The sequence below is a fragment of the Bufo bufo genome, chromosome 3 (genome assembly GCF_905171765.1).
Source record: "Bufo bufo chromosome 3, aBufBuf1.1, whole genome shotgun sequence".
Classification (NCBI taxonomy): Eukaryota; Metazoa; Chordata; class Amphibia; order Anura; family Bufonidae; genus Bufo; species Bufo bufo.
The window spans coordinates 123,813,489-123,837,104 of record NC_053391.1 but is presented as its reverse complement, the minus strand read 5'-3'; the positions used below and the strand labels follow the sequence as shown (position 1 = coordinate 123,837,104).

Sequence of the window (23,616 nt, the reverse complement as noted above, 5' to 3'; positions counted from 1 at the left end):
ATCACAATACATTAGTAAGTTAGTAAGTGCCTCGTATTAACTTTCTCTACATGATGAATTACATTTGCCGAGGTGAGTCAACCCTTTTAAAGCATATTGCTATCCAGCATAATATGGGACAGTCATGCTGTGCATCATGACATGGGAGTCGCCCAGAACAGGGATCCGTACATCAGTGTAATCAGTTTAGTTCAGCTAAGAGTACTTTCACACCAGCGTTTTTCTTTTCCGGTGTTGAGTTCCGTCCTAGGGGCTCTATACCGGAAAAGAACTGATCAGTTTTAGGCTACTTTCACACTAGCGTTCAGAGCGGATCCGTCTGGGGTCTGCCCAGACGGATCCGCTCATATAATGCAAGCTTTTGATCCGTTCAGAACGGATCCGTCTGCATTATATTGTTGAAAAAATACTAAGTGTGAAAGTAGCTTCAGACGGATCCGTCCAGACTTTACATTGAAAGTCAATGGGGGACGGATCAGTTTGAAAATTGAGCCATATATTGTCAAATTCAAACGGATCCGTCCCCATTGACTTACATTGTAAGTCTGGACGGATCCGTTTGCCTCCGCACGGCAAGGTGGACACCCGAGCGGAGCGGAGGCTGAACGCTGGCAGACTGATGCATTCTGAGCGGATCCGCATCCACTCAGAATGCATTAGGGCAGTACGGATGCGTTTGGGGCTGCTTGTGAGCCCCTTCAAATGGAGCTCACAAGCTGAGCCCCGAACGCTAGTGTGAAAGTAGCCTTATCCTAATGCATTCTGAATAGAGAGAAATCCGTTCAGGATGCATCAGAATGTCTTCAGTTCAGTCACTGAACGGCGTTTTGGACGTAGGAAATACCGCAGCATGCTGCAGTATTCTCTCCGTCCAAAATTCCGGATTAATTTACATAAAAAAAATATTAAATACCGAAATGCCGCATCCGTCCTGAAAAAAAAAATAGAAACTGATCCGTTTGTCCGTATGACAAACTGAGAGACGGATCCGTTCTTGCAATGCATTTGTGAGACGGATCTGTCTACAAATGCTGTCCATTTGCATGCAGATTGCCTGATCCGGCAGGCAGTTCCGGCGACTAACTGCTTGCCGGATTACTCTGCCGCAAGTGTGAAAGTAGCCTTAGGCTACATGCACATGACCGTTGTTTTGGTCCCGCATCCGAGCCGCAGTTTTTGCGGCTTGGATGCAAATCCATTCACTTCAATGGGGCCGCAAAAGATGCGGACAGCACTCCGTGTGCTGTCCGCACCCATTGCTCTGTTCCGTGGTCCGCCCAAAAAATATAGCCTGTCCTATTCTTGTCCGTTTTGCGGACAAGAATAGGCAGTTATATTAATGGCTGTCCATGCCGTTCCGCAATTGACGACAAGAATAGAACATCTTCTATTTTTTTCGGGAGCCGCGGACCGGAAGATCGGGGCCGTGCTCCGGAAATGCGGATGCGGAGAGCACACTGTGTGCTGTCCGCATCTCTTCCGGCCCCATAGAGAATGAATGGGTCTGGATTTGTTCCGCAACGTTGCAGAACGGATCCGGACCCATTCCACGTTGTGACTCATCTGTGAGTATGGTCCCTACGATGACGTCAGTTTGAGTCTGTAAAACCTGCAGTCGGCCATGACACACATAAGTAATGGTTATTCCATCCGGAATATGCTCATGTGACTGCTCCCTGTAATGAGGAGCTATGATGGTTCTCTATGAAACGGATGACAGGCTCCCTTTAACATGTCCTAAAATTTAGAGTGAATTCTCCAGTGACCTAATGGTGCTAACACAATGTAGTACAGTTATCCTCAGTAAAGCCAGTATCAAGCTGGAGTTGGCAAGACATTTATTCTTATTATTCCATTTTTAGCTACATTCACACTCAAATTCGGGGTTCCGTTCAAGGATTCTGTTAGTCTATCGTAGCGGATACTATAGAGGTACAAGTAACACTTCAGGCCTTGTTCACATGGGATTATTCTACCTCTCATATCCATATAAAGCAACTTTAGGAATATTCTGTGATGTTTGTGTATTTGAGGAATGGCAGTATATGACTGTGGCGTCCCCTGTATGACGCCTTTCTTCTCCTGCAGTCTCCATCTATAATAGTTTCTACCCTCAGGTGCGGGTGTGCTCCAGCTGCCATGATGTCCTCCTACCACCAGGAGCAGTGCTGCTCTCAGTCAACGGTCATGTGCATGTAGCCTAAGCCTAAGGCTACTTTCACACTTGCGGCAGAGTAATATTGGGCAGACTAGATGGGCCAAATGGTTCTTATCTGCCGACACATTCTATGTTTCTATTGTAAGTCTCAGGCCTCATGCACACGACCGTATTTTGTGGTCCGCAAGCCGTGTGCATCCTGCAGTTTCCGCAGACCCTATTGTAAAATGCCTATTCTTGTCCAAAAACCAGACAGGAATAGGGTTTTCTTTTCTTTTTTCTTTTTCTTTTTTTTTTTTGCAGGATAGACATATGAACGGTGTGCAGTCTGTAGTTTTGTATCCCCATTGAAATGGGTCCGCATCCAATGCGTAAAAAAATGGGAATCTGATACGGAAATTTTTTTCTGTTGTGTGCATGAGGCCTTAGGGTACCATGGGGCATTATTTGTATAAAAATCCGCCATAGATTTTGCTGCAGTTCCAACCTGTGGCGGATTTGTTGTGGATTTCACTCTACGCATTACAAAGAGCGAAATCCACCCTGGAAATCCACATCCTAAATGGAAATCTGGCAGTTTCCTGTGATATCTCATTTTGGGGATTATAGGGCACAGTGCAGGGGCTGAAGGGGGCATCCTCTGTATGCAGAGAGGTGGATTCAGCTTTCAGACCTCCGCACCCCATGTAACACCCGGAGCCTGCTCACTTCTGCTGAATTGAATATGGCGTCATATGTCTGGTTCTGTAAAACCGCAGCGATGCCGGGGTGTTCCATCCAGAATACAGTCTATAAAACATGGGATCTGAATGAGGCCTTATCAGAATGTGCCATCATGTCAGCCCCAGCGATACCTGCACAACGGAGACATTTCTTCTAAGAATTGCAAATGAGGATTTGTTCTGTTTTGCCAGATCGAACAGAGAAATGACATTTTTAATCATGGCACATGTAATATCTTTATTGTATTTCCTCCTCAGACTTATATTGGATCTGTCTTGGTGTCTGTTAACCCTTACAAGGAGCTGGAGATTTACAGTAAGCAGCACATGGAAAGATATCGTGGGGTCAGTTTCTATGAAGTCTCTCCTCACATGTAAGTAAATCCGCACAGTGACTGGGGTACTTGGACGTGAAGAAGGTGTACATGTTGTTCTTTTTATGATTGGGTTTCTTCCGTTTAATATGGGGGGGGAAGCTGTGATGCACAATTATCCATAGAGGTTTACCTAAACCGGGAAAAAGACCAATACTAAAGAGAGCCCCACCACCACCAGGGGCCGTTCACGGGTCCGGCTCCTGAAACCTGCACAATCAGCTGTAACCACTGAGGGAAACGCAAGCTGCCCGCACATTTCCCCTGCAGGGGCAACAAGTTGATGGCTTCACCAGTAAACTGTCAAAAACCTTCTTTTTTTTACATTTTTACTTAGGGTACTTTCACACTTGCGTTATCCTTTTCCGGCATGGGATCAGTCACGAGCTCAATACTGGAAAATAACTAATCAGTTTTATCCTAATGCATTCTGAATGGAGAGCAATCCATTCAGGATGTCTTCATTTCAGTCTTTTTGACTTAAAACCGCAGCATGCTGAGGTATTATCTCCGTCCAAAATTCCAGAACACTTGCCAGAATGCCAGATCCAGCATTGTTTCCCATTGACATGCATTAATGCCGGATTCGGCATTGCGGTCTGCCCATGCTCAGACCGCAAAAAATTAGAAAAAAATAAATGCCGGATCAGTTTTTCCGGATGACACTGGAGAGATGGATCCGTTATTTCAATGCATTTGTCCACCATCAGTTTGCATGCTTTTTGACGGAACTGCCTGCCGGAATCCTCTGCCGCAAGTGTGAAAGTGCCCTTACCTGCCATTTATATGAAAGGCTGGTCATGCAACACATGGCTGGGCTGGGTGGGTCCTGCCACCTCTCCTGACATGTCTATTACTATCCCATGAAATACCAGTTGTGAATAATATTTTTCACAACTCTGCTTTATTCCATTCCTCTGTTATTCCCACTAGAAATATTATAACGAAGGCTACTTTCACACTAGCGTTGTTTAAATCCGGCGTTCAATTCCGACACCAGAACTGCCCGCCGGATCCGGAAAAACGTGTGAAAACTGATTACATTTGAATCCTGATCAGGATTTTGATCACAATGAAAAAATGCATTGGAAAAAACGACTCCGCCATTTATGGACTAACTTTTTTTTCACATTTTTCGGGTTTAACATGCAAAAGCCGGATCCGGTTTGACTGAACACACGGCGCCGGATCCGGCGTTAATGCAAGTCAATGGGAAAAAGACCGGATCCGGCGTTCAGTCAAAGTGTTCAGTATTTTTGGCCGGAGGTAAAAATACAACATGCTACGGTTTTCTTCAAAAAGACTGAACTGAAGACATCCTGATGCATCCTGAACGGATTACTCTCCATTCAGAATGCATTAGGATAAAACTGATCAGTTATTTTCCGGATTTGAGCCCCTAGGACGGAATTCAGCGCCGGAAAAGAAAAACGCTAGTGTGAAAGTACCCTTAATAGGCAACTGGATTTTACCCTTTTCCTTGTCAAACAGGGCGTTTCCACACAGTCTGGCACTGTCAGTGGTAATGGGACACTGTCACAGTCTGTAGGGACAGACCCCTACGCCCAGTTGTCAATTTATACATATATTTCTAGGAGGAAGAAAGGAGGAACAGTACAATGCAGACCTCCAAAAAATGGTTGGCCAGAGTTGCTATTTTATGAAGACTACATATTTTTAATAGAGTATGCGACAGGAGAGCTGACTTTTTTTAAAAAAATTTTTATATACACTTCCATAAATCTTGTTAAGTGATATACAGTTGCAAGAAAAAGTATGTGAACCCTTTGGAATGATATGGATTTCTGCACAAATTGGTCATAAAATGTGATCTGATCTTCATCTAAGTCACAACAATAGACAATCACAGTCTGCTTAAACTAATAAGACACAAAGAATGAAATGTTACCATGTTTTTATTGAACACATCATGTAAACATTCACAGTGCAGGTGGAAAAAGTATGTGAACCCTTGGATTTAATAACTGGTTGAACCTCCTTTGGCAGCAATAACTTCAACCAAACGTTTCCTGTACTTGCAGATCAGACGTGCTGTTGTTGATTTACTTCTACACTGCGTGCAGAATTATTAGGCAAATAAGTATTTTGACCACATCATCCTCTTTATGCATGTTGTCTTACTCCAAGCTGTATAGGCTCGAAAGCCTACTACCAATTAAGCATATTAGGTGATGTGCATCTCTGTAATGAGAAGGGGTGTGGTCTAATGACATCAACACCCTATATTAGGTGTGCATAATTATTAGGCAACTTCCTTTCCTTTGGCAAAATGGGTCAAAAGAAGGACTTGACAGGCTCAGAAAAGTCAAAAATAGTGCGATATCTTGCAGAGGGATGCAGCACTCTTAAAATTGCAAAGCTTCTGAAGCGTGATCATCGAACAATCAAGCGTTTCATTCAAAATAGTCAACAGGGTCGCAAGAAGCGTGTGGAAAAACCAAGGCGCAAAATAACTGCCCATGAACTGAGAAAAGTGAAGCGTGCAGCTGCCAAGATGCCACTTGCCACCAGTTTGGCCATATTTCAGAGCTGCAACATCACTGGAGTGCCCAAAAGCACAAGGTGTGCAATACTCAGAGACATGGCCAAAGTAAGAAAGGCTGAAAGACGACCACCACTGAACAAGACACACAAGCTGAAACGTCAAGACTGGGCCAAGAAATATCTGAAGACTGATTTTTCTAAGGTTTTATGGACTGATGAAATGAGAGTGAGTCTTGATGGGCCAGATGGATGGGCCCGTGGCTGGATTGGTAAAGGGCAGAGAGCTCCAGTCCGACTCAGACGCCAGCAAGGTGGAGGTGGAGTACTGGTTTGGGCTGATATCATCAAAGATGAGCTTGTGGGGCCTTTTCGGGTTGAGGATGGAGTAAAGCTCTACTGCCAGTTTCTGGAAGACACCTTCTTCAAGCAGTGGTACAGGAAGAAGTTTGCATCCTTCAAGAAAAACATGATTTTCATGCAGGACAATGCTCCATCACACGCGTCCAAGTACTCCACAGCGTGGCTGGCAAGAAAGGGTATAAAAGAAGAAAATCTAATGACATGGCCTCCTTGTTCACCTGATCTGAACCCCATTGAGAACCTGTGGTCCATCATCAAATGTGAGATTTACAAGGAGGGAAAACAGTACACCTCTCTGAAAAGTGTCTGGGAGGCTGTGGTTGCTGCTGCACGCAATGTTGATGGTGAACAGATCAAAACACTGACAGAATCCATGAATGGCAGGCTTTTGAGTGTCCTTGCAAAGAAAGGTGGCTATATTGGTCACTGATTTGTTTTTGTTTTGTTTTTGAATGTCAGAAATGTATATTTGTGAATGTTGAGATGTTATATTGGTTTCACTGGTAAAAATAAATAATTGAAATTGGTATATATTTGTTTTTTGTTAAGTTGCCTAATAATTATGCACAGTAATAGTCACCTGCACACACAGATATCCCCCTAAAATAGCTAAAACTAAAAACAAACTAAAAACTACTTCCAAAAATATTCAGCTTTGATATTAATGAGTTTTTTGGGTTCATTGAGAACATGGTTGTTGTTCAATAATAAAATTAATCCTCAAAAATACAACTTGCCTAATAATTCTGCACTCCCTGTATGCTTTGGGTCGCTGTCCTGTTGCAACACTCATCTTCTGTTGAGCTTCAGCTGGTGAACAGGTGGCCTTAAGTTCTCCTGCAAAATGTCTTGATAAACTTGGGAATTCATTTTTCCTCCGATGATGCAATCCGTCCAGGTCCTGACGCAGCAAAGCAGCCCCAAACCATGATGCCCCCACCACCATACTTCACAGTTGGGATGAGGTTTTGATGTTGGTGTGCTGTGCCTCTTTTTCTCCACACATAGTGTTGTGTGTTTCTTCCAAACAACTCCACTTTGGTTTCATCTGTCCACAGAATATTTTGCCAGTACTGCTGTGGAACATTTAGGTGCTCTTGTGCAAACTGTAAACGTGTAGCTTTTTTTGCACAGCAGTGGCTTCCTCTGTGGTATCCTCCCAAAAAAACATTCTTGTTTAGTGTTTTACGTATCGTAGATTCGCTAACAGGGATGTTAGCATATGCCATAGACTTTTGTAAGTCTTTAGCTGACACTCTAGGATTCTTCTTCACCTCATTGAGCAGTCTGCGCTGTGCTCTTGCAGTCATCTTTACAGGATGGCCACTCCTAGGGAAGAGTAGCAGCAGTGCTGAACTTTCTCCATTTATAGACAATTTGTCTTACCGTCGACTGATGAACAGCAAGGCTTTTGGAGATACTTTTATTACCCTTTCCAGCTTTATGCAAGTCAACAATTCTTAATCGTAGGTCTTCTGAGAGTTATTTTGTGCGAGGCATCATTCACATCAGGCAATGCTTCTTGTGAAAAGCAAACCCAGAACTGGTGTGTGTTTTGTATAGGGCAGGGCAGCTGTAACCAACACCTCCAATCTCATCTCATTGATTGGACTCCAGTTGGCTGACACCTCACTCCAATTAGCTCTTGGAGATGTCATTAGTCTAGGGGTTCACATACTTTTTCCACCTGCACTGTGAATGTTTACATGGTGTGTTCAATAAAAACATGGTAACATTTAATTCTTTGTGTGTTATTAGTTTAAGCGGACTGTGATTATCTATTGTTGTGACTTAGATGAAGATCAAATCACATTTTATGACCAATTTGTGCAGAAATCCATATAATTCCAAAGGGTTCACATACTTTTCCTTGCAACTGTATATATATTTACTGCAGTTATATGTGGTGTAAGAGCTTATTTATATCTATGGAGCTGTCGTTGTTTAGGCTCCCATAATGCACTGCACTCTGGGAAAGGGAAACCATCAGTGCAGTAATCCAGTTGTGGATGTGACCAGCAAAGTAAACATTATCAAACCCCAAATATGTACAATAATAAATAAATCAAAGTATCTTAAGTTCCTCAACATTTTATGTAGATTTTGGGGATTATAGGGCACAGTGCAGGGGCTGACGGGTCATCATCTGTGTGCAGAGAGGTGGATTTAGCTTTCAGACCTCAGTCATCAGATTGTTCAAAGGGAAAATTCCTGAACGGTTAGTCTTAGTGGGATTTTTCCTCCTAAAAATCTGGAAAGTTTTTTTTTTTCTTTCGGAGTTGGCCTGTTCTTTTCATACCACAACTTCTTCATGTGTTATTTTTGACCAGTGTTTCTCTGCTTTTTCGTCGGTTGCTATGTTACACTGGACATAAAGCACCAAAGAATGTGTGTATTTATATAGAGGGCAGCATTTCTCCCAAAGTTCCCAGCAGACAGAATGGGGGGGGGGGGTTTATGGGTTATCTCACATTATAAGGATTGCCGAGAAGAGAAATACTGCAATACGCAATTTCTTAACTGGGAATAAAAGATTAAAGGGGTTTTCCAACTTCATATAGGTTTTTAAAGGGTTTCTCCAGGCTACAGATGCTGATGACCTATTTGAAACCCACACTATTCTGCTGTTTGGGGCGGCTGAGGCTCCAAAGTCCAACCATGTACAGAGCGCAGGCATACTGAAACTCTGCTCCCATTCACGTGAGTGTTAGCTGAGCTGCAGTACCCCGACACTGCGACAACACAGTGAACAAAGCTATCCGCCTCCAGCTCCGTACACTGTATAGTTCTTGGTGCTGCGACTGCCAGACACAGCTGATCGGCGGGGGTGCCAGGTGCCCCACCAATCTGGCATTGATAGCCTATCCTAAGAATAGGTCCTCAATATCTGTAGCCTGGAGGACCCCTTTAAATACCTCACCCCACCCAGCAGGACCTGTCGAGGGACGCATACTTAAAAGGGTTGCCTCACTTCAGCAAATAGCATTTATCATGTAGAGAAAGATAATACAAGGCACTTCCTAATGTATTGTTATCATCCATATTGCTTCCTTTGCTGGCTGGATTCATTTTTCTATTGCGTTAACCACTGGATACGAGCAGTGTATATGACCACCCTGCAATCCAGCAGTGGTGGTCGTGCTTGTACACTTATAGAAAAATCACTAGCCTATGTGCGGTCCCGCGGTGCTGGCCATCAGGAAGGCCAACGCTTTTTCCTATAGTGTGCAAGCACAACCACCACTTATGGATTGCAGGGTGGTCTTAACCCCTTGGATATGACCAATGCATAATATGATGGAAAAGTGAATCCAGCCAACATAGGAAGCAATATGGACAATCACAATACATTAGTAAGTGTCTTGTATTTACTTTCTGTATGTAATAAATGCTATTTGCTCAAGTGAGACAACCCCTTTAACTGCTCTCTGATGCTCTGTCTGTTTCGGTCCCTGTATGTAAACTTCCAGCATGGATAAGGTCATATGCACTGCTGCAGCCAATAATAACTGGCTGCATCGGTGACATGTCCCCAAACGGCCTATCATTGCTGGGTCACATGACCTTGACAGGTTTTGCTGGGTTGTGGGTGGTATTTAAAAACCTATATGAAGTTGGACCTCCCCCTTAAGGCTCTTTTCACCACGTTGCACACTCTTGGTGTCCATTTACCTATGCGTTCATTAAATGGACCCATAAAACAGATGCCTCTAGGTGACATCCATCCCTCATAGGTGTCCATGTTTAAAAAAAAAAACTGCACGGTATGTGTTTTTTAACAGTATCCTCTGCATGGGATATTGCAGTCTGTGCCATTTGGCAAAAATAAATAAAATGCTGTCGAATAGAGGCCAAAAGAAACTTGACATGGGTCAGTGTAATGGAGGCCTATAGATCCATTTAACAGATGCGCTGAGAGCTTTCCTAGCGCATACAGTAAATGTGCACCCCTTATTGTAGGTCACCTACTGGATGACTAATGACTTGGTTATTTTAGCTTGAAGGGTTTCTCTCTCAGAAAGTGCCCATCACATATCCACCCCATAGACATTAGATATTAGATCACAGGGATTTGGACCACTGGGACCCCCAGAAATCTTGAGAACTTGAGATCCCAGAGCAGTGTGGTTCTTGGTCCTCTGCTCCATTGACTTCTATGGGACTGACATAGAATGTGCTCCGTTAGCCTTATAGAAGTGAATGGAGCAGTGGACCAAAATGACAGCTACATTCATAAGGGAGACTTCTTGTTCTTGAGAGTGCCAGTGATCGGACCCCCCCCCCCCCCCCCCCCCCGATCTGATATTTATCACCTATCCTGTGCATAGGTGTCATACTTTTCGTGGAATAACCCTTTAAATATGAAATCTTATAGACACTGCTATGCGTTGGTCACTGCGGCTGAGGACACTGTGGAGTGTAACTGGTTAGGCAGTAGCTTTGTGATCTGCACCAGGACGTGCTGCCCGTGGCACGCTTTCGCACCAGACTGACTAGCTGAATGCTTTGCACGCTGCGTATGTACTTTACTTACAGTAAGGCCTGTATATACTTACTACAGTAAGACAAATGCATACTTTACTCACTGTAGGGGTGCGCAATTCAATAGGACCATTATCTCTGTTCTCTGTGTGACTTGTGTAGCTGTATTGCCCAGTGCGAAGCAGAGCGATACTTTCTGTATCGTGGCATTATTGCACTATATAACGGCTGTAAACCACTATAATGTGTACGGCTCTTACGGATTACAGGATAATAGCATCCTTACACTGTGTAATATGTGACTTTCTATAGGAATATTCTAGTACTTTTAAGGAATGTGAAAATATGAAAATTCCTTATTCCACATAAATAAGCACAAGACCCACATATTCAGCTCCTTGTCGGCATTAGGGACTCTTTAGATGCCATTGTGAACGATTATATATGTGATTTTATTTTTTTCTTTCTTCCTGCAGGCTGTCTGCTCCCCTACTGTCCTCCCCTCCAGACTGAGGAGAGGCGGTGGTGGTGGGGCATTGGGCTGATTTAGCTGCTCATTTCTCTGGAATGGTTGCAGCTAGATATGGACCTAGCCTTGTTTGAAAGCTGGCATTCCAGGCCTTCATTCAAGACCAGAATCACAGCATTATCTCCTCCTTCATTGGAAGATATCGCTGTTAGAAATCAGGTTGACAGTGAATGCAGCTGAAAGTGAATGTAAAAGCAGGTTTCATGGCTTTCACTCCTCACTCGATTTCTAACCGCGATATCAGCTATGTCAACTAACAGATGTGCTTAGGCAGAACTGCCCAGTGCTTTTCTTAAAGCCTGAGCAGATCTCAGGCAAAACTGTTAGGTGGTTGAAGAGGTTGTCAAAAGGTATTTATAATTTTTTTTCCTATTAACATAGTTTCCACCCTCAGCGATCCACAGGCGTTTTAACACTGCTTTGGTCCCCGCTCTCTCCACTACTTGGTTCTGCTTTTGCACAGCGTAAAATGCCAGGAGACGCCTGCTCAGCCAATCCCTGCCTGTAGCAGTGACACCTCTCTGTTTGATTTTGGATGAGTAAGAGAGATTGGGTCAAGAAGTGTAGAGCAGCATTGGAATAGGAATAGTGGACTATTGGCGGGGGTGAGAATGGCTTCCTTTATGTTTTTAAACTACTACAAACCCTTGTAATTCAGCAGGCATTTTTTTATCAGGGACACTAATAGTGAAGGTATCCATGCCTGTTATATTCTCCAGGTTTCTTCTCGCTTGTCATTTACCCTTCCAGTACTTGGTAGATAATTTTCAGGATGCTCCAGAAGAAGCAGGTATGACTAGTATGCTCCTGCACATCAAGATACAAAATCATCTTCTGTTTCTTTACAGCTATGCTATAGCCGACAACTCTTACCGCTCCCTGCGAACAGAAAGAAAAGACCAGTGTATTCTTATATCTGGCGAGAGTGGGGCAGGAAAGACGGAGGCTAGTAAGAAGATCCTCCAGTACTATGCTGTGACCTGCCCTGCCAGCGAGCAAGTGGAAACTGTGAAAGACCGCCTGCTGCAGTCCAATCCTGTTCTTGAGGTGAGAATGAGTGTTACCCTGTACCTCACATTTCACATAAACTTTACAACCAGGTGTATGCTGCACCAGTAATTCTGCCTTATTCTCCATTAAATGGATTGATTCATGAAGGCAAACCCTGTCCATATACCCTGATGGCACATAAACTCAGAGAGGCGTTCCCTGCTTGGGATCACCCTCTATGAGCCAGAACGGAGAGTTACTATGTGGGAGCAACTCCTGTTCTGTCAATCTAACTTTTTAATTAATAGAAGTCCCTTCAGAAACCCGTCCTAAAGTCTCCGTTAGTCACAATAACTATGTCATCATTTTTATTTAGAGAACGCTAGAAGGTATATTTAGGTCTAAAACACACACACACTCGGCCAAGCAAACATGATTTTGCAGTAGGTCATGAGGAATAAGCTGCTGCCAAACTCAACGGTTGGTGGGTTAACTCCTATAGGAACTTAGGAAAGGGCATGCTGAAATCCAAAATGAACAATCCATCTTACCCCAGATACCTACATTAGTCAGCCGATATGTCAACTTTTATATACAGTAACGTGTATGGGCACCTTAAGATCTCCCTGCTTGTGAATGTTATCTTCAGTAGGAGAAGCCAAGCAAACTTCCTATTAAGTAGCAAAGAGCAAATATGTTTAAGGTGCTATTGAAAGGCGTATCTCTAAATGTTTTCAAGGTGTCATGGGAACACTACCAGTTATTGTATCAGAAGCAGACTAGCTTTGGTTTCAGTGATTTCTTTGGTAATATTAGAAAGCCATATTACATTAGTAGGTAATACAGTCTGAAATAATTTGTTTTGCTTTCAGGCCTTTGGAAATGCAAAAACCTTACGAAATGACAATTCCAGCCGTTTTGGCAAATACATGGATGTGCAGTTCGATTATAAGGTTAGTATTTAGAATGTGTTTTATTAATTTAGATGAGGCCTTAAAGTGAATCTGTCACCCGCAACCTCCCTATCCATCTGTTTGCATAGAGACGTAGCTGTGGTTCAACTGATTAAAATTCTGTTTCTCCTTTGTTGATCCGATGCTCCGTTCCTGAGTAAGTATACTTTTACTTAATATGCATTTAAGCCTTTAGTGCAATGAGGGAGTCACTTTTGCTCTTGTTGCACCCAAGGTCCGCTCATTCTGCAGCGAGCCCCTCCCTGGCTGCTTTACCACTGCTTGGTTCTGTCAATCAATGCAGTCAGGAAGCGACTGACCACGGAAAGGAGCAAAGCTTGGGTGCAACAAGAGCAATGGTGACATCCTCGTTGCACCAAAGTCCTAATTGGCACGTTAAGAAAATGTATCATAACTCTGGAACGGAGCCTTAGATCAACAAAAGAAAAAACACATTTTAATCAGGTGAACTGCTGTTGTGTGTCTATGCAAACAGCTGCATAGGGAGATAACTGGTGACAGAGTCCCTTTAAGATGCCACATATAGCTAGCTAGTGGAAAGATGGGACCCTCAAATGTTGATGTAGTATGGAAAGGGTGAGATGGATGCATCTGTCTGAAAGTTCTGGTAACAAACTTTGTATGGTTAATAAAATTGTCTACTTCTATTAGTTATAAACTGATAAACTATCGGTTTGGTTTGAAGGGAGCTCCAGTTGGGGGACACATCCTGAACTATCTCCTGGAAAAATCACGTGTGGTGCATCAGAACCATGGAGAGAGAAATTTCCATATATTTTATCAGCTCCTCGAGGGCGGGGAAGAGGATCTTCTGCGTAGGCTGGGCTTAGACAGAAGTGCACAAAACTACCAATACCTTATCAAGGTAGGTTGCAGACACTGACATAAACATGGGGTTAATCAAACTATTGCTCTGCCAAGAGAATGCAAATTGGGCAGATTATTCGTATCTTTTTACTTGCTTTTCAAACTTCTGTCCTGTAAAAATCATCAAAACGTCGGACTTTTTGTTTCCCCCTCCAGGGTCAGTGTGCCAGGGTTAGCTCAATCAATGATAAAAATGAATGGAAGATTGTTCGAAAAGCTTTGTCAGTGATCAACTTCAATGACGATGACGTGGAGGTAAGTGGCAGAATATTATGTTTGAAATCTTTTTCTAAAAATGCATGCATGTGCTGTGAGTTTTTATTTTTAATTTCAGGAATTGTTGAGCATTGTAGCCAGCGTCTTGCACTTGGGAAATGTGCAGTTTGCCTCAGATGAACAAGGAAATGTCCAGGTTACAACTGAAAACCAGATTAAATATCTTGCCAGGGTAAGGATCTTTACCAGGCCATGTTTGGCTTCAGTTGGCATGCTGTCAGGAAAAATGACATTATTAGAGCCAAGTTTTTATTATAAACATATTTTTGGTATATATTTTTTTCATTGCTGTGAAAACAACAAATTGTGAAATTCTCCTTTTCACATTGCCCTCTGAAGCACACGGAATAAGCTGACGTTTTCTGCAGCTTACTTATGTGGACTAAGGCAGGGTTAGCAGAGGGCAGGGAATTTAATGACCGGCGACAAATTTAGAGTGGTTTAACACAGCGTTTTAAGGCCATTGTTGGCGCTGGTTTTTTAATGGGTTTTGCTTTTTTGAGTTTTGTAGTAGGATGTTACCGGAGGTGTTTTTCGCAAAAGCTTGCATGCTGTAAGTGTGTGCCAAATTTAAAGAGAACTGAAATTTTGCATTTTTTTATTTTTATTTTAATAAGGAAGTGCAAAGTGCAGACAGCATGTTATAGAGCCAGTGGACATAGGCAGATTAATATATATTTTAGAAGAGTTAGCAAAACTTGTGTTTTAGGCTACCTTCACACTTGCGTTTTTGCCTGATCCGTTTCCGTTACTACATACAATACAACCATCTGCACCCGTTATGAACAGATCCGGTTGTATTATCTTAACATAACCAAGACTGATCCGTTATGAACTCCATTGAAAGTCAATGGGGGACGGATTCGTTTTCTATTGTCTGAGAAAACGGATCCGTCCCATTGACTTGCATTGTGGGTCATGCCAGATCCGTTTTGCTCTGCATCCTATAACGGAAAGAAAACTGTATGGATGGTATGGGAATGCAACCAAACGGAACGGAATGCATTTTGGAGCACTCCGTTCTGTTCAGTTACGTTTTGTCCCCATTGACAATGAACAGGGACAAAACGGAAGCGTTTTTCTCTGGTTTTGAGATCCTCTGCCAGGTCTCAATACTGGAAAATGTAAACGCAAGTGTGAAAGAAGCCTTATTCATTTAAATCCCTGCTCTCTCTGAGCCCAGCAGCCTAGTGGATGGTCCTATCAGTGATTGACCTCTATCTGTGTATACACCCTATTACAGAGATGGCATTCAATCACTTATAGGACCGTCCACTAGGGTGCTGGCTCAGAACACAGCTTTTAAAGGGGTTTTCCTATCTTAACATTTGTTGTATATTGCTAGGTCCCTTGAAGTGAAGGAGAGCACATCGTGCATGCTTGGCATGCTCTCTGATCACTGCAATGGGACTCTCGAAAATAGGCAAGCGTGTGTGCTTGGATGTCTTTGGAAATCCTGTAACAGTGAATGGGGAGCAAGTCGTGGAAACGTGGCCGCCTCTCTATTCACCGCATTGTGACTGTGGCAAATAGCACTTGGCTGTTTTTGAAAATCTTATAGCGGTGAGTGGAGACTGGCTGCACTTGCGCCTCTGCTCGGCTGCTTTCTGTCATATTTGCCGGGGACCAGATCAGAGTGCTGGAGTTCACAATGCAGATGTGAACCCGGCCTAAGGCAAGCTCTATGTGCCTCTCTCATCACTCCTTGACCTACATGAATATTATCTAACTGCATTTGCTGCCAACAGTAGTCATGGAGCTTTAAAGGGACACTTCCATCAACCTTTCTTAGCACACATTAATAACTTATATGTGAATATTTGGTGTAATAAAATAAAAAATATTGATATATATATATATATATATTTTTTTTTTTACTCCAAGTATTCTACTTCCTGTCCTTTCTCTTCAGACACCATATAGTACAAGACAATCTCTTTATAACAAAGCTAGCACCAGCCCTGTACCTCACATGGATCCAGAGATCTCCCCATTCATTGCTCTGCTGGATTTATATCAAGCTGACAGCTCAAGGGGAGGGTCTTTTCTGCTGCAGCTCGGGGGGCGTGTCCATGCTCGCCCTATCCCAGCTCAGGAGGCAGTTGAAGGATGAAACTGAGCATGTGCGGCCATCTCAGTGGGCAGGACAAGGAAATAAAAACAAACAGGTGGCGCTGTACAGATACATTTTATTGAATAGCACAATGGCTAAACAAATTATTTAATTACATGCAATTACAAAAGTATTCAGATCCAGACGCTGGTTTGAAAACTGTAGAATATTTTTCATGGGACAACCCCTTTAATTAGAATATCACATTAATCAATGCAATACTCTTCTATGGACATCTTTATCTGAGTCTATCAAGAGAACAATTGCACTGTCGCTGCTATTCTTATTCCACACCTATTTTTATGAGGATGACTTGTCAGAGAACAATGGATCACCTATATTCCTAGGAGGTGTTTTATCATGCGTGTCACAGGAGCAGTGTTCAGTAAAATACTGCTGTTACACGGAGTGTATTTCCCGCACTGAATACGCTCATGTGAAATTGCCCTTACAGAGTAACAAAATATTAAACAAGTCAAATAACAGGAGTGATGACTACTTGTTAGAATCCTTCCCATTGAGGGGACAGAATATTGTAAAAATGTAAAAGAATCCTTCCTCACCTCACTGATCCTCTGCCGCTGCCATTCTGTCCTTACCAGGTCTCTGCTTCCTGGTCTCAGCTCGACGAAAAGGAAAGGGCAGGAGATGCCTGCTCTGCCAGTCACACCTTTTGAAATAATAGGATATTATGGCTGTAAAGCCAGAGGAGATGAATTTTTGAAGAGATATATTCTAGTGAACATAGTGCAACCTAACAAACCCTTGTCTTGTTTTGCAGCTTCTGTCTGTAGATAGTACCGTACTACGGGAATCTCTTATTCACAAAAAGATCATTGCAAAAGGAGAAGAGGTAAAATCTGCAGTCTGGTAACTATTAGACTACTATGTCTAGAATGTGTAGTGTAACTTGTATTGGACAAGCTGTGTAGCATCCAATATCTTGGTTAGCTGACCTATCAATTGCTATTAGGTAATACCCCAAGAGAACTGAAGTGGAATCCCTCCAGGCGTACATGCCTATTTCTCAAGTGGCTGGGAAGCACATTGATGGTTGCATTAAACCGCTGCTGTAACCACTTTCAGAATCTGTTTTACCAAATGTGATTTTTGTTTGATTTGGCTTTCATTTTTTGCCTTTTTTGTATTTTTTTCTCCCTTCTAGCTGAATAGTCCTTTGAATCTGGAGCAAGCTGCTTATGCCCGAGATGCCTTGGCTAAAGCAATTTATGGGCGCACCTTTTCATGGCTTGTCAGCAAGATTAACAAATCGCTAGCCTATAAGGTATAGTTAATAAAAAGTTGTTTCTCTGTGCACAGTTATACAAAAGCGGCCTCATGCACACGACCGTTGTTTTGGTCCGCATCCGAGCCGTTTTTTTTTTTTGCGGCTTGGATGCGGACCCATTTACTTCAATGGGGCCGCTAAAGATGCGCGCAGCACTCAGTGTGCTGTCCGCATCCGTTGCTCAGTTCCGTAGTCCGCAAAAAAATATATAACCTGTCCTATTGTCCGTTTTGCGGACAGGAATAGGCAGTTATATCAATGGCTGTCCGTGCCGTTCCGCAAATAGCTGAACGCACACGGACGCCATCCGTGTTTTGTGGATCTGCAGTTTGCGGCCCGCAAAACACACAACGACCGTGTGCATGAGGCCTAAAATGAAGCCTCTTCTGAAGACCTGACCATATTTTAAGTGACCTATTTCTAGTTCCACCATATAGTACCTGGTAGACATACGGGCCACATTCCCTAGAAGACCACTTTTTAATACAATTTTGGGCAGTTTTTCCAAAGGGTTTACATTGTAATGATATTTCAATTTACTGTAGGACTTGTGATTTTAAAACTAAGCGAGTCTGGAGATTGTCCTTGAGTTCTGCGTGCACAATGTGACCCTATAGATCATTGGGGTCACTAGTGAAAAGTAAACAGGATAAGGAGGATTACTGTGACGTTGGAGCTGTAACCCACTGTGTGTCTTTTTCAGGGTTCAGACATGTACAGTCTGGGGAATGCATCAGTCTTAGGACTTCTGGACATATATGGTTTTGAAGTCTTTCAACATAACAGGTAATATTTCTCGTATGTACAATTTTTGGCATTGGAAATATTTTTTATCCCCAGGGCACACTTATAGGATTAGAGTTAAAAGGATTATCCAAGATTAAACTTAAACAGAAATCTTCAGAGAGGCCGGACACGCGGTGGGGTTCATACTTACAGGATCCCTGCCGCTGGAATTCGGCCGCATTGCTTCACGGCCACCTTGGCAGGTTATGGGCATCATATGACCGCTGCAGGTCCTAGGTCTCTGGGAATTCACATTCTGTTGATGGGCATCACGTGACTTCTGCAGTCAATCACTGGACGCAGCGGTGACTTGTCACCCATGTGTTACGTCACTGGGTTACCAGAGACCCGGGACCCGCAGATGTGTCCATGGAGTGATGTACCACGAATCCAGCGGAGGAGGTAAGTATGAACCTGACGGTGGGTCCAGCCACTCTGAAGAAGTCTGTTAAAGTTTAGCTTTGGACAACCCCTTTAATTCACTTGTTTGCTATAATTAATCCAGTCCCAAGAAATGTCATATTTTGTGCATTCTGATTACACCACTGCTAACATATATGAAAGAATTGTATAAGGCTACTTTCACACCTGCGTTAGGTGCGCATCCGTCTGGTATCTGCACAGACGGATCCGCACCTATAATGCAAATGCTTGTATCCGTTCAGAACGGATCCGTTTACCTTACCATGATAATGCAAACAGATCCGTTTTGACTTACACTGAAAGTCAATGGGAGGCGGATCCGTTTTCATATGCACCATATTGTGTCAGTGAAAACTGATTCGTCCCCATTGACTTACATTGTAAGCCAGGACGGATCCGTTTGGCTCCGCATTGTCGGGCGGACATCAAAACGCTGCAAGCAGCATTTTGGTGTCCGCCTCCAGAGCGGAATAGAGGCTGAAAGGAGCCAAACTGATGCATTCTGAACGGATCCTTATCCATTCAGAATGCATTGGGGCTAATCTGATCCGTTTCGGGCCGCTTGTGAGAGCCCTGAAACGGATCTCACAAGCAGACCCTGAAATGCCAGTGTGAAAGTAGCCTAAAATGTATTGTTATTGCAGATATCAATCTATATTTTTACAGTAAAAGTGAAGTTTCTTTACTTTTAAATGATTAGGGGCATCTATCATTTTGGTGCATGTCATTTGGGCACAATTTTTTTTTGCCATTTTACACCACTTTTGTAAAGTCTGCATGGTTAGCAATGTTACGGAGATGTTACTGAGATTTCAAAAATCACTGCCTGTCTTGATTCGGCGCAGGCGCTCTGAGAGAAGGAGGCTCGCCTCCTCAGCACTCCCTCAGTGTGCCTGCGCCGATGACGTCTTCTTTTTCGGTGACGTCATCGGCGCAGGCGCACTGAGGGAGTGCTGAGGAGGCGAGCCTCCTTCTCTCAGAGCGCCTGCGCCGAATCAAGACAGGTGCCCGATTTTTGAAATGCAGACAGGGCCAGCCGCAGGAGGAGATCCCCGCTGGCCCTGTCAATCAACAGGAGGAGGGGGCGGTTTTTTGCGGCGGCTACCAGCAAGTAGACGCCGTACTTGCTGGTAGTGAAGCGATTAGCATATTTTAAAAGATCGTTTTTTAATGAAAAGAAACCACAGAAAAAGGTAAGGTCCTTTATATAGGGAATAGTCGTTAAATAACGATTTTAACAAGCCCAAAAAAAAAAAGAAGGGTTTTGGGGGTTACAGAAGCCCTTTAACTGAGTCTTAAAGAGGACCTTTCACCATAATAAAACCTCTAAACTAACTATACAGACGTGTAGAGCGGCGCCCAGGGATCCCCCTGCACTTACTATTATCCCCAGGCGCCACTCCGTTCTCCGGTTATAGGCTCCGGTAAAGTCACAGTTAGGCTCCACCCATTTGAGCCTGCCGGCGTCTCTTTCTCCTATGCTGTAGCGCTGGCCAATCGCAGCGCTCAGCTCATAGCCTGAGAGGTTTCTTTTTCTCTCAGGCTATAAGCTGAGCGCTGCGATTGCCCAGCGCTACAGCATGGGAGAATGAGACGCCGGCAGGTTCCCCTGGGTGGAGCCTAACTATGAAGATACCGGAGGCTATAACCGGAGAACGGAGCGGCGCCCAGGTATAATAGTAAGTGCAGGGGGATCCCTGGGCGCCGCTCTACACGTCTGTATAGTTAGTTTAGAGGTTTTATTATGGTGAAAGGTCCTCTTTAAATGTTTAGGAATTTGCTCATTGGTAATAAATAAATAAAATGTCGGAGTGATGCATCTCATTTATGTTTGTGGTACTTTTTCTTTGTAGCTTTGAACAGTTTTGCATAAATTACTGCAATGAGAAGCTTCAGCAGTTGTTTATTGAGCTGACACTAAAGTCTGAACAGGAAGAGTATGAATCTGAGGGGATTGCGGTAAGTAACACCCTCTCACTTTTATATACAACTGATATGTCAGTTCTCCTCTCTGACCAAACACCTGTTAGGCTCCATTCACACGTCTGCAATTGTGTGGAACAGGTGCGGACCCATTCATTCTCTACGGGGACGGAATGGATGCGGACAGCACACAGTGTGCTGTACGCATCCGCATTTCCGGAGCGCGCCGCCGATCTTCCGGTCCGCGGTACCGGAATAAAATATAACTTGTCCTATTCTTGTCCACAATTGCGGACAAGAATAGGCATTTCTATGGGGGTGCCGGCCGGGTGTATTGCGGATCCGCAATGCACTACGGACGTGTGAATGGACCCTTACTCTGTATACCCAGAAAATGTATTGCAAGCAATTGCTTCATGCGTAAAGCAGAGTGTTGTCTTCTGCCATAACTGAAATCCTATATGTTCTCTTTTAATGGGGTTATCCAGTTTGACTATCCTCAGGATAGGCCATCACTAGCTGATCAGCAGAGGTCTGACATCCCACACCCCCACAATCAACGGTTCAGGTGTAATGGAGGGAACTTGCTACTACACCGCTTTAAAAGGAAACTGTGTCCCTGATTTTGGACCATTATCTACAGTAATACAGGAGTAGTACTGCAGATATGGAGACCAGATGACTATTTTTATTTTCCTACTGCCCTCCGTTCCTCCGCTCAGCGCTCAGATATCCGTTGAAATACATTGTCAGGACTGCTGAGCATGTGCACAGGGGTCCTCTCCATTATGTAAGCACAGCAATCCAGGCTGTATTTCAATGCAGATTTGAGGGCTGACGGGGGGATGGAGGGTAGTAGGCAAAAAAAAATGTCATCTGGACTCCCCATCTGCAGTACTACTTAAGCATTACTGTGGATAATAGTCCAAAATCAGGGTGACAGATTCCCTTTAAACCTACTTCACTGCCTGGCTTGTGGCGGTATCATTGATTAGTATTACAGGTGCAAAGCTAGCACCCGTTTTTCTCATGTCCCCACAAAACTAAGTACCTTTTTCTTTGCTAAGGCCACGGTCATAGGGCTCATGCACACGGACATATGTATTTTTTGGTCCGCAAAAAATACGGATGACGCCCGTGTGCATTCCGGATTTTGCGGAATAGAACAGCTGGCCCCTAACAGAACAGTCCTATCCTTGTCCGTAATGCGGACAATGATAGGACATGTTTTATTTTTTTTTGCGGCCCCGTTGAAGAGAGTGGTTCCGCATATGGGCCCCCCCCCCCCCCCAAAAAAAAACAACAAAAAACTGAACGGACACGGAAACAAAATACATTTGTGTACATGAGCCCATACGCTGAGTATTTAGTCATTATTTGTAAGCCAAATCTAGGAGCGAATCCTGGAACATGCAGAGATTTTTGATGCTGTGAGGTGCTGCCTGACCGTGGGTTACCCATGTAAGCACAGTACACTTTCCCAGACTGTGGTACATTGCATGGATCCAAGTAACCAGCTGTTTCCATGATCACATTCTTACTAGCTTGGATAAGTGGTAGTTAGGATGTGTATAGTACATTGATGTATATGGATATTTGTATGAACTGCCAGAGCTCAGAACTACATTGAAGATGTATATTCTGACATCTTTAACGTGCAGGAAAGGGGCATTGTATGACAGTTTTGGTAGTTTTTCTCGACTATAGCAACAAGGACAATGTACTAACTCCTATCTGTACATAGGTCCCTGCAACTGTAGCTTTATTTTATGGAATTGCTTGCAAATGAAATTCAGATAATGATGTGCCAGCATATTGTAACTAGTAATACCGGATGTATGGACGTAGTTTATGGCAGCAGGGTTTTTTCATCCTTACTGGTTCTGAATAGTTTCCCATTTACATTACAGTGGGAGCCTGTGCAGTATTTCAATAACAAAATAATCTGTGATCTGGTTGAAGAGAAGTTCAAAGGCATCATTTCCATCTTGGTAAGTGTGTTTATTTTCTAGCTCACTGCTTAGCAAGCAGGATGCTCGCATGGGTTTGTGCCTTGTTTAGGGACTGTATTGATGACCTGTTGTATTATCTCTGTTCCTTTCCCTTCTGTAGGATGAAGAATGTCTGCGTCCCGGAGAAGCCACAGATACGACATTCCTAGAGAAGCTGGAAGAGACTGTGAAAAACCACCCACACTTTGTTACGTGAGTATAGACAGTAAATCTATGAATGATTGCAGCTCTAGATAATTAATGATTGACAGACACATCCCCATTTATGTCGGCGTGCCTATAAAATCCAAGAAATATTTTTCTGGATGTATCTGTTGAAATGAGAATGAATTAGGTTGGTTGATAAGGAAATATATAGGTGGACAGTGATGGGCAATTTGAAACAAACTTTAAAACCAATAACAGAGACAAGGCAAGCATGGTGAGCTGTAACCTCTCTGGACATATCCTTTGAAACACCTAAGGCTACTTTCACACTAGCGTTCGGGTGTCCGCTCGTGCGCTACGTTTGAAGGGGCTCACGAGCGGCCCCGAACGCATCCGTCTGGCCCTAATGCATTCTCAGTGGAGGCGGATCCACTGAGAATGCATCCGCCTGCCAGCGCTCAGCCTCCGCTCCGCTCAGTGAGCGGACACCTGCAGCGTTCGGGTGTCCGCCTGGCCGTGCGGAGGCGAGCGAATCCGTCCAGACTTATAATGGAAGTCAATGGGGACGGATCCGCTTGAAGATGACACTATATGGCTCAATCTTCAAGCGGATCCGTTCCCCATTGACTTTCAATGTAAAGTCTGAACGGATCCGCTCAGGCTACTTTCAGACTTAGAAAATTTTCT

The 23,616-nt window shown here is 43.6% G+C and overlaps 1 protein-coding gene across 3 annotated transcripts in view; it reads left to right on the top strand.

Moving 5' to 3' along the window:
• Nucleotides 1–23,616, top strand: part of MYO1C (myosin IC) — a 131,833-nt gene that overhangs the window by 67,678 nt on the left and 40,539 nt on the right. For all 3 annotated transcript variants that reach the window (XM_040423539.1, XM_040423537.1, XM_040423538.1), the window contains exons 3-14: nt 3,139–3,254; nt 11,979–12,177; nt 12,993–13,073; nt 13,780–13,959; nt 14,118–14,216; nt 14,296–14,409; nt 17,132–17,203; nt 17,516–17,635; nt 18,342–18,424; nt 20,701–20,806; nt 22,681–22,761; nt 22,883–22,974. In XM_040423539.1, the coding sequence (XP_040279473.1) occupies nt 3,139–3,254; nt 11,979–12,177; nt 12,993–13,073; nt 13,780–13,959; nt 14,118–14,216; nt 14,296–14,409; nt 17,132–17,203; nt 17,516–17,635; nt 18,342–18,424; nt 20,701–20,806; nt 22,681–22,761; nt 22,883–22,974 (1,343 nt within the window). The remainder of the gene's footprint in view (nt 1–3,138; nt 3,255–11,978; nt 12,178–12,992; nt 13,074–13,779; nt 13,960–14,117; nt 14,217–14,295; nt 14,410–17,131; nt 17,204–17,515; nt 17,636–18,341; nt 18,425–20,700; nt 20,807–22,680; nt 22,762–22,882; nt 22,975–23,616) is intronic.